Source organism: Salvelinus namaycush, chromosome 19 (assembly GCF_016432855.1).
Source record: "Salvelinus namaycush isolate Seneca chromosome 19, SaNama_1.0, whole genome shotgun sequence".
NCBI classification, from domain to species: Eukaryota; Metazoa; Chordata; class Actinopteri; order Salmoniformes; family Salmonidae; genus Salvelinus; species Salvelinus namaycush.
Genome location: NC_052325.1, coordinates 29,458,488 through 29,477,955, shown reverse-complemented (window position 1 = coordinate 29,477,955; position 19,468 = coordinate 29,458,488). Strand labels below are relative to the sequence as shown.

General features: G+C 45.7%; 1 protein-coding gene across 1 annotated transcript; it reads left to right on the top strand.

Moving 5' to 3' along the window:
- Positions 1-207: 207 nt before the first annotated feature.
- Positions 208-15,771, top strand: LOC120063792 (5-hydroxytryptamine receptor 1F-like). The gene is made up of 4 exons (XM_039014088.1): positions 208-406; positions 13,089-13,194; positions 13,401-13,670; positions 14,410-15,771. Exons 3-4 carry the CDS (start codon positions 13,402-13,404, stop codon positions 15,266-15,268), a joined length of 1,128 nt encoding a protein of 375 aa, XP_038870016.1. The 5' UTR covers positions 208-406; positions 13,089-13,194; position 13,401; the 3' UTR covers positions 15,269-15,771.
- The last annotated feature ends 3,697 nt before the right edge of the window (positions 15,772-19,468 follow it).

Here is a 19,468-nt window from a genome sequence, read left to right as displayed (position 1 = left end):
AATGTACTATATATTGGCCCAGCACTTTTTAGAGTGTACTGATTTGTATCACGGGTGACCTGCATGCACAAGCACAGCCTGTGGCACCTTTTCGCGCAGATACCTATAGCTCCATTCCCTGAGCGCTGGTGCACCAGCACTACATTAACTGTAGGTGGACCACCCGAGCGCGCTCCCAATTGCGCATTCGTGTTTGGACGGGTCGGATTTCGGATGGAAGTCGGTAACAGAAAAGGGTATTCACGTCGCTGTGTGGAATTGAGCTATATCCCTCCGCACCTGCTTTTCACCGGTCAAACCCTCAAACCGTGGCCAGGGAACAAAACACCGGGAGAAGAGCGGGAGGATGTGACTATTCAACAGATCATCAGATTATCGGACAGTTTTATCGCGGTTGAGAACACAGGTGAGGAGATGACACGTTTTATTCACCGTCTGTTTTTATACTATTGTAGATTAGAAATAATTGCAGGCGTGAACAATTTTGCAACAAACAAATAAGTAGATTTTATTTGTTGGAACCATAATGAATGGTTTGCAGCTGGAACCATTTCCCTCTACAGCATTTGTTTAATTGAAATGACTATTTTTTTGAATAGTGTTTGAATGATAATGATTTCCCTTGTCTTGTTGTCCTGTGTATTTAAGGAAGATAGGCTGCTGCATCTTTTCCAATCCATAATGATTTATATAGATTTCCTGTCAGTCTGTTAATAAGATGGTCACTATAGTTGACTAGCAGGGAGAGGAGAAGCTTCACTATCCCTTTTATCTCATCCCCCTTTTCCCTCTTCCCCTTCATATTTTATCCTCCTCTTCTTCATCCCCTGGCCTTTATGTCTCTAATTTAATGATTTATTTGACCCATTCTCTCATGAGAGCAAGCCACCAGAGCAGTAGTAGACAGACTAGTTGCTATTGATTATGCTGGTCAGCTGAATTGCAACTTTAACAGACATCTTTGCCAGCCGTGAACTTACATGTAGGGCCTATACAATGTGATGATGATTCCCCAAGGAGAGTGGGTAGGGCACAAATCCCCCTTACCGGATGGACCATTAGGGGGGAGGGTCGGTCTTGGGTCAACTTCTACCAAACAAGGTTATTATAGTAAACGAAAACTGAAACTTAAACGAAACATGAAAAAACACTTTCGTAAACTGAAATAAAATAACTAACAAACCTGTTATATATACTGAAACTATATTTGATTCCAAAACAAATTAAAATAATGAATTATATGTTCAGTTTGAGTTTTTATTTTGTATGGGGGAAAACATCTAATGGGGTTAAGCTTTTTTTAAATCGGGTTTTCAAGCTTCTGAATCTGGCAGGTAAATGCTGCCAGGAGATGGTGATGTTTCAAATAGGGCTAGTTTGTGCATCACTATTACTAGCTATCACTACAGTATTTAACAGGAAATAAATCTGCTACTTTCTGTCCCTAACACTCAAACTAAAACTGAAACTAAATAATGTAAAAACGAAATGGCTTATATAACTCAAACAAAAACAACTAGTAAAACAGGTCTGAAAACGAATTGAAAGTAAACTGAATTCCTAACAAAAATGTAAAATCTAATATAAATAAAAACGAATATAAAAACACAAAAATATAATAGATAGGTTTTGGAGTAGACACCCTTTTTTCCCCAATTTTCGCCTTAAATGACATACCCAAATCTAACTGCCTGTAGCTCAGTACCTGAAGCTGTCAAGGTTTTCTAAAGTAGAACCCAGAAGCAGACCAGGACAAGGAGAGTAAGACGAAGGTGAGTATTTATTTACAAGTTTAAATGTAGTGATAGAAAAATCCAAGTGGCGGAGCGGGCAGCGGAGGTGAGTTGATGGAATTGAATAGGCAGATCCAAGGAAGTAACTGAAGTCACCGACGACCAGGTAGGGATGGGATGAGTGTTCCGGGTGAATGACTGTAGACAGAAAAAACGGAGGTGAGTTCAAGGCAAGCAAGACGTACAAAACAACAAAACAAACTCTATCAAACTGGAGGCTGATACGCTGGCACAACATACTGTTCATGGCTAACGATCCGGCAGGGAATGGATGTCAGGTCAGCGCTTATGAAGTGGAGGGGTGATGATCAGGACCAGGTGTGCAGATAGCTGATGGGATACAGGTGCGGGTACTCAGAGATCCTCCAACTAGCTACGTCGCCCGGCAACCAGACAGGGTGCGTTCCAGGACACCGGAAAAAACACTCCAGGACAGAACACAGGCAAAAACAGACTCAGGAAGCGGGATTCGTGAAAGTACCCCCCCTCCGACGAACGCCACCGGGCGTACTACCCGGAGCGCCAGGGTGAAGGCGGTAGAAGTCACGAAGCAGGTCAGCATCAAGGATCTGACGCCGAGGAATCCAACTCCTCTCCTCTGGACCATATCCTTCCCAATCCACGAGATACTGGAACCCTCGACCCCGCCGTCTGGAGTCCATGATGCGGCGCACCGTGTAGGCAGGACCACCTCCGATCATCCGAGGGGGAGGAGGACGAGGAGGAGGGGGCAACAGAGGACTGAGGAGAACCGGCTTGAGGCAGGAGACATGAAAGGTGGGGTGTACTCTAAGCGTTGCAGGCAACTTGAGTCGAACCACAACAGGATTAATGATTCTCTCCACCACAAACGGACCAATGAACTTCTGTGACAGTTTCTTCGACTCAGTCCGTAGAGGAAGATCCCGTGTAGCCAACCAAACCTTATCTCCGACGGTATAAGCGGGAGCAGGAATACGGCGACGATTCGCCTGGATCTGATACCGGTCCGAAACTCTAAGGAGGGCCTTCCTGGCCCGATGCCAGGTCCGGTGGCAACGACGAATGTGGGCCTGGACAGAGGGAACCGAGAGATCCCTCTCCTGAGAAGGAAACAAGGGAGGTTGGTAACCATACAGGCACTGGAAGGGAGACATCCCAGTTGCAGATGAAGGGAGAGTATTATGGGCATACTCGACCCAGGGTAACTGAGAGGACCAAGAGGTGGGATCAGAGGAGACAAGACAGCGCAGCGTGGACTCCATCTTCTGGTTGGCTCTCTCCGCCTGACCATTAGATTGGGGGTGAAAACCAGATGTGAGACTGACTGTAGCTCCAATGGCCAAACAGAAGGATCTCCAGACAGCAGAGGTAAACTGAGGACCACGGTCAGAAACAATGTCACTGGGCAATCCGTGGACCCTGAAAACCTCCCTAACAAGGATCTCGGACGTCTCAGTGGCAGATGGAAGCTTGGAGATGGGGACAAAGTGAGCGAACTTGCTGAATCTGTCCACAATGGTCAGAATGACCGTGTTCCCAACAGAAGAGGGCAACCCCGTGACAAAGTCCAGGGCCAGATGCGACCAAGGTCGCCGGGGAATAGGTAGGGGGTGAAGAAGCCCAGAGCTGGGCCGATTGGTACTCTTATTCTGCGCACAAACAGGACAAGCGGCAACAAACCTCCGGGTATCTTCTCCCATGGCAGGCCACCAAAATCGTCTGCGCAGTAGCGCCATAGTCCGGGCAACGCCAGGGTGACAAGCTATCTTGCTGGCGTGGGACCACTGAAGGACATCAGAACGGACCGACTCAGGCACGAACAACCGACCGGGTGGACCGTTACCGGGGCCGGGCTGCGTCCGAAGGGCCGCCATCACATCCTCCTCAATCCTCCATGTAACGGCTCCCACGACAAGGTTCTGGGGAATAATCGTCTCAGTCTTGGCCCCACTCTCCTCCGTCTTGGAGAACATCCGGGACAAGGCGTCCGCCTTGCCGTTCTTCGACCCAGGTCGGAACGTCAGGGAAAAATTGAAGCGTCCAAAAAACAAAGCCCACCTGGCCTGACGGGAGTTGAGACGTTTAGCCGATTGCACGTAAGCCAGATTCTTGTGGTCAGTCCAGACCACAAACGGTTGCTCCGCTCCCTCCAACCAGTGACGCCACTCCTCCAAGGCAAGCTTCACAGCGAGAAGCTCCCGGTTACCCACATCGTAGTTTCTCTCAGCTGGTGAAAGACGACAAGAGTAGAAGGCGTAGGGATGGAGTTTACCGTCAGTGGAGCTACGCTGGGACAGGATGGCGCCCACCCCCACATCAGATGCGTCCACCTCAACAACAAACTGACGGGAAGTGTCAGGTTGAGAGAGAATCGGGGCGTTGGTGAATCGGCTCTTCAAGTTCAGAAATGCTCGGTCTGCCTCAGGAGTCCAACAGAAAGTTCTGGTGCAAGACGTCAGAGCAGTTAAAGGGGGCGGCCACCCGGCTGTAATCACGGATAAACCTCCGATAGAAGTTCGCAAATCCCAGGAATCTCTGGAGCTGCAATCTCGTACCGGGCCGGGCCCAATCCCGAACCGCCCGAACCTTCTCTTGGTCCATCTTGATCTCACCCCTGGAGATGATGTACCCGAGGAAGGATGTAGTGTGGGCGTGAAAATCACACTTCTCTGCCTTCACAAACAGACGGTTCTCCAATAACCGCTGCAGGACCTGCTTAACATGCTGGATGTGGCTGGAAAGCTCCTTGGAGAAAATAAGGATGTCATCCAGGTAAACGAACACAAACAGACCGATCATATCCCTCAGCACGTCATTCACCAAACTTTGGAACACTGCTGGAGCGTTGGAAAGTCCAAACGGCATCACCTGGTACTCGAAATGTCCCATAGGTGTATTGAACCCAGTCAACCACTCGTCCCCCTCTTTGATCCGAACCAGATGATACGCATTGCGTAGATCAAGCTTCGTAAACACAGTAGCACCCTGTAAAGAGTCGAAAGCGGAGCTCATCAAGGGCAGGGGGTACTTGTTCTTGACCGTAATATCATTCAACCCCCGATAATCAATACACGGTCGAAGAGAGCCATCCTTCTTACTCACAAAAAAAAATCCAGCTCCCAGGGGTGATGACGAGGGACGAATGAGACCTGCAGCAAGAGACTCCTTTATGTAGGTCTCCAGGGCTTCCCGCTCAGGTCGAGAGATACTGTATAACCGTCCCTTGGGAAAGGCAGCTCCAGGGAACAGATTAATCGCACAATCATAAGGTCGGTGGGGAGGAAGTGACTGAGCCTTCTGCTTACTGAACACCTCACCCAACTCGTGATATGTTTCAGGAACCAGGGACAAATCAGGAGGAGCAGACTCACTGACCCGACTGGGGACAGCATGAGAACAGGCAGTCCTGAGGCAGTTAGCATGGCACTCAATGCTCCAACTAGTTACCTTTCCAGTCACCCAATCGAACGAGGGATTGTGTTCTCTTAGCCAGGGGTATCCAAGAACCAGAGGAACATGGGGGGAAGGCAAAATGAAAAAAGAAATAACCTCTGAATGATTCCCCGACAACAACATCTTAACCGGTTCTGTCCTCATAGTGATCCGTGCCAGACTACTGCCGTTCAGAGTGGTTGCTTCAATGGCTTCCGGTAATTGCTCCTTGGAAAGCCCCAGCTGTTCCACTAAGTCGGCATCAATGAAGCTGTCATCGGCACCTGAATCGATGAAAGCGTTAATCGCTAAACTCTGATTCTTATTTATGAGGGTAGCAGGAAAACGAGGTCTGACAGGGCTCTTGAGAGGTTGAAACTGGCTCGCTAACAAACCTCCCAAACTTAACGAGCCGAGCAGTTTAACGGGCGCTGAGGACAAACGGAGATGTAATGTCCCGAGCTACCACAGTAGAGGCAGCTGTTGGTCTCACGTCTACGTTGGCGCTCGTCCTTAGTTAACCCGTGCCGCCCCACTTGCATAGGTTCAGGATCTGGCGGCAGGACTCCTCCACTAATCCCGTGTGAGGAAACATGATTAACACCTTCTGGTCCACCTCCTGACCCGAATGGTAACCGAGTAGCTGATTGATTGGACCGGACCCACTGCTTCTCCCTCCTTCTCTCTCGAACTTTGTTATCCACCCTAATAGATAATGCGACCAAACTGTCCAGGTCACAAGGCTCCGGATAGGAGATCAGCTCATCCTTGAGTTGCTCCGACAACCCCTGGTAAAAAGCCGCTTGTAGTGCCTCCTCATTCCACCCACTCTCCACAGCCAATGTCCGGAACTCAATCACAAAGTCTGCCACGTGACGAGCTCCTTGGCGAAGAGAGAACAACCGCTTAGCTGCGTCCTTACCTCGGACTGGATGGTCAAAAAGCTTTCTCATCTCTGCCGTGAACTCCTGGTATGACGCCATGCAGGTGTCCTGTTGTTCCCAAACAGCTGAAGCCCATTCCAAAGCTCTACCACGCAGCAGTTCAATAACAAAAGCTATCCTAGCCTTGTCTGTGGCGTAAGAGTGGGGCTGCAGATCAAACACTAAACCACACTGCATAAGAAATGAACGGCATCTTCCCAAATCCCCTTCGTATTTATCAGGCGTCGGTACCTTGGGCTCACGGAAGGAAACCGCTCCAGAAGCGGCAGGTGAGAGGGGTGAAACAGGTGGTGGAGAATCCGCCGGCAAACTGAGCTGATCCTGGATACTCGTCAAGCTAGCAGAGAAGTTCTGGACTGAAATCGCTATCTCCTGTAGCGCCGTGCTGTGTTGTCCCAATATCTTCCCCTGATGGGTAATGGCATGGCGAACGGAGTCCAGGTCTGCTGGGTTCATTCCTGGCCGGATCGTTCTGTCAAGGTTTTCTAAAGTAGAACCCAGAAGCAGACCAGGACAAGGAGAGTAAGACGAAGGTGAGTATTTATTTACAAGTTTAAATGTAGTGATAGAAAAATCCAAGTGGCGGAGCGGGCAGCGGAGGTGAGTTGATGGAATTGAATAGGCAGATCCAAGGAAGTAACTGAAGTCACCGACGACCAGGTAGGGATGGGATGAGTGTTCCGGGTGAATGACTGTAGACAGAAAAAACGGAGGTGAGTTCAAGGCAAGCAAGACGTACAAAACAACAAAACAAACTCTATCAAACTGGAGGCTGATACGCTGGCACAACATACTGTTCATGGCTAACGATCCGGCAGGGAATGGATGTCAGGTCAGCGCTTATGAAGTGGAGGGGTGATGATCAGGACCAGGTGTGCAGATAGCTGATGGGATACAGGTGCGGGTACTCAGAGATCCTCCAACTAGCTACGTCGCCCGGCAACCAGACAGGGTGCGTTCCAGGACACCGGAAAAAACACTCCAGGACAGAACACAGGCAAAAACAGACTCAGGAAGCGGGATTCGTGAAAGAAGCAAGGATATGCATATTATTGATACCATTTGAAATGAAACACTTTGAAGTTTGTGGAAATGTGAAATTAATATAGGAGAATATAACACATTAGCACTGGTAAAAGATAATACAAAGAAAAAAACATGCGTTTTTTTGTTCCATTATCTTTGAAATGCAAGCGAAAGGTCAAAATGTAATATTCCAGGTTAGGCGCAATTTTGATTTTGGCCACTAGATGGCAGCAGTGTATGTGCAAAGTTTTAGACTGATTCAATGAACTATTGCATTTCTGTTCAAAATGTTGTATCAAGATTTCCCAAATGTGCCTAATTGGTTTATTAATACATTTTCAAGTTCATAACTGTGCACTCTCCTCAAACAATAGCATGGTATTATTTCACTGTAATAGCTACTGTAAATTGGACAGTGTAGTTAGATTAACAAGAATTGAAGCTTTCTGCCCATATCCGATATGTCTATGTCCTGAGCAATTTTCTTACAACCTCATGCTAATCACATTAGCCTACGTTAGCTCAACCGTCCCGCGGGGGGGACATCAATCCTGTAGAGGTTTTAATCTCTTCCCTGTCTCTGGTGAAGAGGACCGTTAATCTGTAGTCTCTTCTGTTATTACTGAGGAGGAGGAGGAAGCAGGGGGGAGGGGGATCTGAGACAGACCTTGGGCCATTCATCCATCATAAATCCAGACATTAGCAGTTAGGTTTTAATAGTAGAGGGTACAGATGAGTGATCCTCAAACCTAGAGGCAGTATTGAGGATATTGAGTTTTTAAAAGTCACATTGTCTCAGTCAAACCCTGTTGTCTGTCAGAGGAGAGAAAGAAAGAGAAAAACTGTTTCCTGCCTCGTTTGTGTGTAGCTTTGATCCTGCAACTACCCACTATAGAAAAACTGCTTCCTGCCTCGTTTGTGTGTAGCTTTGATCCTGCAACTACCCACTATAGAAAAACTGCTTCCTGCCTCGTTTGTGTGTAGCTTTGATCCTGCAACTACCCACTATAGAAAAACTGTTTCCTGCCTCGTTTGTGTGTAGCTTTGATCCTGCAACTACCCACTATAGAAAAACTGCTTCCTGCCTCGTTTGTGTGTAGCTTTGATCCTGCAACTACCCACTATAGAAAAACTGTTTCCTGCCTCGTTTGTGTGTAGCTTTGATCCTGCAACTACCCACTACTGGTTGAATCAACATTGTTTCCACACCATTTCAACAACAAAATCTGTGATGATTTTGAATCAACGTGGGAAACTGATTGGATTTGCAAAACGTCATCAACGTAAGGGCATTTAGTCTTTCTTCCACCCAATGTTTAACCTAAATCCAATGACATGGTACATTTTTTGTTGATTTTATGATGAATTCACGTTAGTTGACAACTCAACCAAATGTAAATCAAACTAGAAATTGAACTGACATCCGTGCCCAGTGGGTAATGAATGATATTATGCACAAACCCCCTCTGTTCCAGTTATCACAGGCAGACATCAGACGTCTTATTTACAAACACTGATTAGTCTGAAAGCAGAATGTTTAGTCTGGAAGCAGGATGAAACAGTCAAGGGATTCTTCTGTCAGGTGAATAAGAGAGAACAGAAAATACCTTGACAGGTTACATACTCAAACAAATAAAGACTGCTGGAGGAAGATCTTGCAGTCAAATTGAAACGTTTTAGCAACATATCGTCTTGGGATCTACTGTTGAGTTTTTGGTGAAACACACATAGCCGGCCCAACGGTACCTCTATGGTCTCACTATTAAGAGACTGTTAACGTGTTTCGGTCTAAATGACTCCCAGGGTCCTGTGGCAGAAAGCAACGCGGTGTGAACACTGATTTCTCCCAGGGTCTTATTCCTTTAACACAGAATACAGGGTCTATCTTCTGCTCCTCTGAGGTTCCCTTCAGAAAACCACCAATTAGCCGTCTGCTCTAAAGCCTCTTTCTTAATATCCACAGCTTCAGAGGGAAATACCTCAATACTTTACATCAATCACTGGGCCAGACGGTGGTTATAGAACAGACCTGGTGGTGTCTCTCACTTAACCCTTAGAATCAGAGCATAGTATCCCTCTCTCTCCCCTATCTTTCCATCAGACCTATGTATATTCTGCTGAGGGAAAGATATATTAAACGTTTTCTCCTTTTTCATCCCTGGTCGTCTGCCAAGTCCTTGAGAGAAGTGTCCTGTTCTCTGACAGGGACAGTATGTACACACCTTCATTGCTACAGTACTGTATGTTGAGCTACACTGTTTTATTACCATGGCTGTATTCATCACTGTGGGACAGGCTGTGTCTCCAGAGAAGGAAACAGAGTCATTCTGCACTAAAACAGTCACTCAACTGTTTACAGGCCCTGACTCTCACCCTAATACAGCCACCTTAGACAAGCCCTGTTGTAACTACATGAAGAATATCATGTTAACCCGTAAGCCAGATAATGTGCCTATTCCAAAAAAAAATCTATTTTCAGGACCACGGAGAGCGCACTCAATGCCCTGAAGAAATCACCACAGTAGTGGAGAGCGCCACTCTCTGCAAATGGGCTCTCTCTCCACCAATAGTTTCAAGTTTTAATGTCACTTACACAAGTACAGTGAAATACCTTTCTTGCCAGCTCTAAATCCAACAATGCAGTAATCAATATCAATGTAGTACTAACATTTACATAAGGTAGAACAAAAACACAAGAAATTAAAATAAGAAATGAGAAGAACATAAGAAAGTAAGATAAACAGTGTGGCAGCAGTGTAATGGAAGATTATACATAAGTGTGTATGCCTGCGTGTAGAGTCAGTAAAAATGTGTGTGGATGTTATGAGTGTCAGTGTGTGTGAGTGTGTAGAGTCCTGTGAGTGTGCATAGAGACAGTTCAACATTTTAAATAAATACAAGGGTCAACTCAGTACATGTAGCCATTGTTGTTAGATATTTAGCAGTCATTTGTCTTGGCGATAGAAACTGTATCAGGAGCCTGTTGGTGTCAGACTTGATGCACTGGTACCGCTTGCCGTGCGGATGCAGAGGGAACAGTCTATGTCTTGGTTGGCTGGAGTCTTGAACGATTTTCTGGCCCTTCCTTTCACATCACTTGATATAGAGGTCCTGGATGGCAGGGAACTGGGCCCCAATGATGTACTGGGCTGTCCGCACCACCCTCTGTAGTGTCAAGTGGTAAAGGGTGGTGCTGTTGCCATACCAAGCAGTGATGCATCCAGTCAAGATGCTTTCAATGGTGCAGCAGTAGATCTTTTTGAGGATTTGAGGGCCCATACCAAACTTTTTCAACCTCCTGAGGGGGAACAGGCGTTGTTGTTCCTTCTTCACGACTTCGCGTGTGTGTGGACCATTTTAAGTCCTTAGTGATTTGGAAACAGAGAAACTTGAAGCTCTCGACCGAATAGGGAATAAAACCTGATTTATTTTCATCTGCAAGTACTGCTTTGGGACTCCTTATTATACACCACAGGTCCTGTCTCTCATCCTAATAGAGCCCCCTAACCTTAAAAAGGGCACTGTCTCTCACCCTGATACTTGAAATGCTTAGAAACATACGGGTTTTAAAGTCTTTTTAGATTTTTAGTTTAGTCTTTCTTACTCTTGTATGTGTTGAGTTTTTACAAATGTATAATGTTTTATATACATGGTGCCTCATTACACAATCATACAGTGAGGTGAATAATTAGCAGGATGTGATCCTGCTGAGAGGAGGAAGTATGCATGACACACACATACACACACACACGCATACTGTACACATACACTCCATCCTAAATTAGTTCATTCCTCTGATTATACTCAAATCAACACAGAGTAATTACTGCTTGTCATGTAGTGTGTGTGTATGTGTGTGTGTTCATCCACAAACATTCCCCACCAACAGAAGCCACTCATCCTTGTCCCTCAGTTCAGCCAGTCAGGGAGATAAGTGTGTCTATAACAGTATTGACCGGTGGTGGCGGTGTATCTGTGTTTGTGTCTGTGTGTGTGTTTGACAATCGAAGTAAGAATAATCAAATGCCATATTTGTGTCACCCAGTATCACCTCAGTAGACTGCTGCTGGGTGTCCTGTCTGCTCTGCTCTGTCTCCAGAGCACTTTATAGAAGGAGATTACATCCCCACACAGATAGATAGATATATAGATAGGGGGAGACATTTTTTAAAGATTGATGCATTATTGCATACTCCAAGCCTTGGCTGAAATAGGTCTTTTGAAATCCAAGTTAAACTGAAACAGGTCTGTTTTAATCCTAGTTCATCTGAAACAAGTCTGTTTATATCCCAGCTCAACTAAAATAGGTCTATTTGAATCCCAGTTAATCTGAAACAGGTCTGTTTAAATTCCAGTTCAACTGAAACAGGTCTGTTTAAATCCCAGTTCAAATGAAACAGGCCTGTTTAAATCTCAGTTCAACTGAAACAGGTCTGTTGAAATCCCTGATTCTACCCCCAGCTTGATAAATGAGTTATGCTAAGCTTTGCATCTCCAGGGGGACACGTCACTCTCACAGTCCTAGCGCTTCAATCCACAGATTAACGTTTAAATGGGTGCATTCCAATTACACAGCATCAGGTATCAGTCCCTATCATTTCAATCAACACACACACACACACACTGAAGCTGTTGGGTTTAAATGAACCACTCTGGTGAGAAACAGTACATACTTAAATACAGTGCATTACTACAGTACAGTACATGCTGTTCCTTGACTTTAGTGTTCTATATTGTGTGTGGATGTGGAGGAACAGACTCACAGACAGGTGATATGCTGATAGACAGGAGAGAGGTTTGGGAGAGATCAATCAACTGTATTTTGTACATCAGCAGATGTCACAAAGTGCTTATAGAGAACCCAACCTAAAACCCCAAACAGCAAGCAATGCAGATGTAGAAGCACAGTGGCTAGGAAAAACTCTCTAGAAAGGCAGGAACCTAGGAAGAAACCTAAAGAGGAACCAGGCTCTCAAAGGTGGCCAGTCCTTTTCTGGCTGTGCCGGGTAGAGATTATAAGAGTACATGGCCATTAAGGCCAAATCCTTCTTCAAGATGTTCAAATGTTCATAGATGACCAGCAGTGTCAAATAATCATCACAGTGGTTGTAGAGGGTGCAACATGTCAGCACCTCAGGAGTAAATGTCAGTTGGGTTTTCACAGCCCAAAATTCAGAGGTCGAGACAGCAGGTGAGGTAGAGAGAGAGGTAGAGGGAGAGAGAAAGAGGTAGAGAGAGAGAAAAAGAGGTAGAGAGAGAATGAAGTAGAGAGAGAGGGGGAGAGAAAGAAAGAGGTAGAGAGAGAGAGACAGTGTTTAACTAGGCAATGTTTTTGATGTGTGATGCAGCTGTGTGTGTTCGTGCATGCGTATGTGTGCAACTAATGATGTCTGAGAGTTTATCTAACTTGAGTTGTGCTTTACTTCAAATCCATCCTTCACAAAAAGAAAGTCATAGTTGCTATGACAACTGTTCCACCTTGAAACAGGCTTCTCACAGCTAACTGTAGAAATAAAAGGAAATCAGCATCATGAGTGCTTTCAATGTCTTATGAAAGCTATTAAAGGCACTTAGTTTCACTTCTTGATTGATAAACTCTGAAGAAGTTGTAGCTAGAGTACAGAAATACTGTCTTCAGGGACAAGTATACACACACACACACACACACACGCACACAGACAAATGCGCAGACATACACAAAACACACACACATTGTACTCTCTTTGATCAGTGATTACACCGTGTGTATGCGCGTGTGTGCTTGCATGTGCGCGTGCATGTGATGAGGGTCATGGCTTTGATCAGTGATTGCATCAAGGGTGAGTATGTGTGTGGGTGGTTGGGGGGTGGGGGTTATGAAATCAGCGGCTGGACTCTCATTGTTGATTCTTTCTCTTGTCTCTCTCTCCAGGTGTGTGTGTAACATCATTGTTGAGACCAAAGAGCCTGCTGATCAGAAGCTACTAATACAAGGGTTACTGCTGAAGGTCACACACCAATGAACACACTTTACAGAGGTACACACAGCTTTTACAGTTATGGAGGATTAAGGTTCATTCATCATCTGTCTGGTCTTTCTGAAGTCCTTATCTTCATGGTTTGTGTGTGAGTACGTTTTAAACTCTTAAGCACCGTTCATCTATATACAGCTAGCCTTAGTGTAAACCCTTATCCCCCTCCCCTCCCCTCCCCCCCCCCTCCCCTCCCCTCCCCTCCCCTCTAGGATGGACTTCTCTAACTGTACAGAGGGGTTCTTCTCCCTGGGCGATGGGAGTGAAGAGGTTTCTATAATCCCCCCAAGTAAGATCCTCCTCACCTTCACCCTGTCCCTGCTCGCTGTCATGACAACGGCCATCAACTCCCTGGTGATCACAGCCATCATCGTAACCAGGAAGTTGCATCACCCGGCCAACTACCTGATCTGCTCTCTGGCAGTGACAGACCTGCTGGTGGCCATCTTGGTCATGCCCTTCAGCATCCTCTACATACAGAGGTCACAACATAGATTCATTATTGCACAATTGATTGATTTGTCTTGCAGCATAAAGTGTCTTACAGCATTTCAGATGCCATTTATGTTTAAAATACTTATTTTATCAAACTATACACTGAGTGTACAACACATTAAGAGCACCTTCCTAATATTGAGTTGCAACCCCCCCTTTTGCCCTCAGAACTCACTCAATTCGTTGGAGCATGGACTCTACAAGGTGTCGAAAGCGTTCCACAGGGATGCTGGCCCATGTTGACTCCAATGCTTCCCACGGTTGTTTCAAGTTGGCTGGTCCTTTGGGTGGTGGACCATTCTTGATAGACACGGAAAACTGTTGAGCGTGAAAAACCCAGCAGTGTTGCAGTTCTTGATACAAACCGGTGCGCCTGGCACCTACTACCATACCTTGTTCAAAGGTACTTACATCTTTTGTCTTGCTCATTCACCCTCTGAATGACACATACACAATTCATGTCTCAATTATCTCAAGGCTTAAAAATCATTATTTAACCTGTCTCCTCCCCTTCATCTACACTGATTGAAGTGGATTTAACAAATTACATCAATAAGAGATCATAGCTTTCACCTGGATTCAACTGGCCAGTCTGTCATGGAAAGAGCAGATGTTCTTAATGTTTTGTTCACTCAGTGTACAGTTTGTGAGCATAATAATAAAGTACTTAATAATGAAGTTCAGTAACAAACATAATCACTTTCATTATTCTGTCTGAATCCTCAGGGAGAGCTGGCAGATGGGAGAGGCCGTGTGTTACATGTGGCTGAGTGTTGACATCACCTGCTGCACCTGTTCCATCCTCCACCTGGCAGCCATCGCTCTAGACCGCTACCGGGCCATCACTGACGCCGTGGAGTATTCACGCAAACGCACTGGACTCCGAGCTGGGACCACTGTCGGCGTGGTCTGGTTTCTGTCCATCCTCATATCCCTACCCCCTCTCCTGTGGAGGAACCATGGCGGGGAGCCAGAAGAGAACCAGTGTCTGATAACTCACCACCACATCGCCTTTACCCTCTACTCCACCCTGGGAGCCTTCTATATCCCCCTGCTCCTCATCCTCATCCTATACTACAAGATCTACAGAGCAGCTCAGACTCTGTACCTCCGCAGGGGGGCCAGCAGGGCCAGCCGACACTCCTCCATGGTCAACGGAACCACCCTCCCCTCCTGCCCCCCTGATGGGGGCCCCGACACCCTGAACCTCCAGGAGAAGTCCTACTCAGACCCCCCCACGGAGGGAGACCGCGTGCACATTACCGTAAAGAGTCCCCACAGCGAGTCGAGGCGGGAGCGTGAGTGTTCGTTGAGACGGCAGCGTATCTCAGGGACCAGGGAGCGACGTGCTGCATCTACGTTAGGACTGATACTGGGGGCCTTCGTGGTCTGCTGGCTGCCTTTCTTCCTGAAGGAGGTGATCGTCAACACGTGTGGCTCCTGCAACACCTCCATAGAGCTGGCTGACTTCCTCACCTGGCTGGGGTACCTCAACTCCCTCATCAACCCTCTCATCTACACTATCTTCAATGAGGACTTTAAGAAGGCCTTCCAGAGACTGGTCAGGTGTAGGCATCGCCTCTGACACGGACGGAGAGGACACACATGCACATACACACACACACAAACACGTGCACGGCGTTCAGTTCTGAGTTGTGTTGGGCCCGGGATGGCATCTGATTGCCTGAGATCAGAGACTATCGACAAGAGACTTTAAATTATTAACCGGAGGAAATGAACTTTAAGACTATGTCAAGACTATGAGACACTCCAGCCAGGTCAGTCTAATGGGACTGGCACATTGCTGAGGTCTGGAGGGAAGTTAGGAGGACCTCAGATCCATAAGAGTCTATTTATGGAGAGCCCTGCAATCATCATCTTCTTGTTTGTATGGGTTATTGACGTGGCCGGAATGGTGTTTAATGACATTGAAAGGACAATGTTTAAATGAACAGACTGAAACAGATGAGGCGCTAGGGTGAAACTCTGGATGTAGACCATCGGCCTCGATCATTCCAAGGTCTCAGAAAAGCTTATCATGGTGTTTCTGTCTGTTCTATAACTATCAACCTCCCCAAGCTAGTCGGCTCTGAAATAAAACCTATCAAAACAATATTTGTTGTGGTCATTGTTTTTGTTTAACCTACCAAAGTAGTGATTAAAGATATTATGATACTCAGTCAGTGTTATTAATAAACTACAGTATATATTCCACTTATACAGTTCAACTTTGATCTTATATGCGGCATGGGCACTTTATATTCTATGGTCTTTAATACAGAGACCTCTATAGCTGTATAGCTGATTAAGGAGGTAAGAGAGTTATTCCACCCGTAGCACAGCGAACTCTGTTCCAGAACACTCCTAAGCACAGCAGGATAATGAGTGCACAGGAAGTGCTGGAAAACTCGTTATTTTACTCCCACTCATACACTTAGAATAGCACATATTTTCTTTACTGTAGGACCACAGGGCATTTTTTGTGACGCAAATGTAGGGAGATTTGTTTTTTTAAATTGATAACAAAATGATAGTTTAAAATGAGAATGTGATACAATGATGCTAGAAAGAGGGGATGGTTTTATTGAACGTGCCTCCCCTCTGAAGGTACAGTCCCATCAAACTGTGGTTCCTACCTCCACACACAGATGGTATCTACAGTATAGCAGGGTAGAGATGAGCTATTCTATGATTCATACAGTATGAATCGTATCTCACCTTTAACCTGCTAAATAGCATCTGTGTGGGGAACTAATACTACAATTTTAAATCATTCTGAGGCAAGGGATAGCTGGTCTTAACAGTATCTGAATGTAGCCTATGCATGTGAGTTTATAAATTGACAGCATGTTGAACAGGTTGATAGATTCATCCCAGCACTGAACACAGAAGGCTACAACAGCAGTGACCGTCCCACAGACAGCACGAGCACAGTGTCAGATTGGTTGTGTAATGGCGCCCTCCTCAGGACGAAAGAAGGTTTTTCAATTCCGGTTTATCAAAAATGCACAGAATTCAAACTAACAACTTGTTGACTGTGATTTTGTTTTGGAGTTTGTTGAACAACCATCCATCTGTGTGAAACCTCAAGATGAGCAACGAATCGTCAGAGAGCGATGTGGACGTTACTATTTAGAGGCTGAAAATAAAATATCTGGAGAGGAAACGGGTTAGTTTGCCTGCTTAGCTTAATTATTTAGCTAGCTGGATCACTCGTTACCAACGGAACAAGCACAACTAGCGAGCTAACTATCTAGTTATATAAACATACTACTAGGTTTTGCACGTACATGCAGTGACTGAACATACTATAGCTAACTATTAAGCTAACTATTGGCATATGATCGCTAGGTCTCTACAGAGCAGAAAGCAGCTGGGGTGAGTGGAAGACACTAACATGTTGAGCAGCAGAGAGTGGTGAAGTCCCCCAGGTCTAGACGAACCACCACCAGGAAGATGAGAGGTTACAACGGAGCTGTTCCAGGCTGTCACCAACCCAGGGGGGAGAGAGGTGAGGCAGCAGCTGTCATCCCCTGTCCTCTCTTCCTCCTGCCCCTCAGTGATGGGACAGTACTACCAGGAGATGCTGCACATTTACGAACAACTACAGGCATAGCGTTTGAGCTAGCAACAGTGGTCGGCCCAGCTCCAGGACAGAAAACACCGCTACAGCATGAGGAGGTACACACACTTGAAGTGTTGTGTGTGAGTATAGTCAGAACCACACAGTGTTATTCAAATATTTTCAGCAGGGATCCCAGACTTTCTGGGGACCCCATTTTTTCCCCAAAATGTTTTTGCAACCCCATCCCAAATCTAATAACACAACCTTAAAATTCATTGAATTTTCATCTCTTTTATCAAAATGAAATGAAAACAAATGATTGAAATTATCTTTCTCAAAAACGTTTGTAAATTGGCTCATAGGCCTTAAAATGTGTACATTTAGATTTTTACATCAACAAATAACCTTCGATTCATTGCATTTTCATCTCTTATCAAATGAAAAGAAAAAAATATATGTCTCAAAAACGTTTGTAAATTGTCCCTTAGGCCTAAGTCTGTACTCTAACATTTTTGTCCCCGCACAAAAAAAGGATAATTTTAAAAATTGGCCTCCCCACTGCAGGGTCACGACCCCGACTTTGGATACCACTGCCCCAACCATACATAATAATGATGATGATGACAATGAGTGTTTCTGGTTGTCTCATTCTGCATGGCAGTGTAAGCCCTGCCCATCTCAGGCTGCTGGTATTGCTATTGGACTGAGTTCTAGATGGACAGGCATTTCCTCCAGTAGCAAGGAGACCGCTGGACAGCCCAGGGTCAGCAGCACACGTCTCCAGCTGTCTCTCTCGACAGGTGTTCTAAGGTGGGAGGACTGAACTAAGCCAGGGGGTTGGTAGTTGTTTTGGGTTGTTTAGCCCTGTGTTTGTGCTGTTATGATGTCCCAGGCTTTGTGTTGATCCTCTGTTTTGAGGTTTATATTGTGTTGTTGTTTGTATTGTTTTGTTGTTTGTATTGTTTTGTTGATATTGTGTTGTCCTGTCTCTAGGTGTTGCCTCTGTTGGTAGAGCAGCTGCAGCAGGTCTCTGCATCATCAGACCCCTCTGTCACCCTGTCCCTGATCAAGTTTATATAATGGAGCCTGAGAGAGATAGACAACAGCACACAGGTAATACACAACACTACACAATACAACACAACGCCACAAACAATATAAGACCATATTCTCCTCCCAGCTGTGAGAAAGCCTTTGATTTAACGTCCAGTTGAGTTGAAACATTATTTTATTAAATCCTTTGTGTTGGACTGTGTCCTGTGCTGGCCTGGCCAGTATGTGGTTTATTAGTGTGGGGTACATTAGAACAGGCTGTGTGTGTGGCTGGGGAACAGAAATCTCACTGACAGAGGCTCAGACCCTGCTGAATAGAATGGGCCCCAGCATCTCTGTCTGGTTCTCAATGAGAACATGCCCAGCCCAGTGAGTCAACAACCAGCATAGATGCCATCCCGGATCCAACACAACGCAGAACTGAAACGTGTGTGTCTGTGCGTGTGTCTGTGTGTGTTTGTCAGGCAGTGTCAGGGCAGCTATTTGACATGCTTGATGTTTAAACTGGAATCACATGGTGTAGTATTACTGCAACATGTTGAGTTTGAACCAGAAAACAGGCCAGAAACATAATCTCTGTGGATTTAATTACAACGCTGGTCTCCCACTGACTGTGTGTGTGTGGGTGCATTTGTATTTGTGACTTTGTGTGCTTCTGTGTATGCAGCTCGTGGCTCTGTCGTCCACTCTGCGGCGTCTGGTGAAGAGGTATCCAGGGCCCCGAGCCAGCAGCAGGACCCCAGCGGCCCCCTGAAGACCAGGACCCTCCCACCGTGTTGTGGTTTTCCTTTGGATATGAATACAGGTTTATAATATACTGTTTTATTTGTGACTATATAACTCATACTGTAGTACTGTGCTCTCTATGGGGAGCCGTTCAGGTTTCCATTAATCAAACAACCAACCAACCAATCACTTTTTATTTGTATCATGCTTTTCAAAAATACATTGGTAAGCAAGTTTATAACAGCAACCCAGACCTAAACCCCACAGTGCAAGCTCTCTGCCAGGTTGGCTCAGTTCTATATCTGAATGGACATGAAATTGGTTTGTTCATATTGGAAGAATATTTCTTCTTATTTCTTCAAAATGATGTTATCATGTCAGACAACGGTATCTGGCCCAAAAAGCTTTTAACTGACTATAGAAACATTTCTGAACGAATAA

Coding starts and splice junctions, on each gene's coding strand:
- LOC120063792 (XM_039014088.1), top strand. CDS start 13,402: ATGGACTTCTCTAACTGTACAGAGGGGTTCTTCTCCCTGGGCGATGGG. Junction 13,671..14,409: donor AGCATCCTCTACATACAGAG/GTCACAACATAG, acceptor CTGAATCCTCAG/GGAGAGCTGGCAGATGGGAG.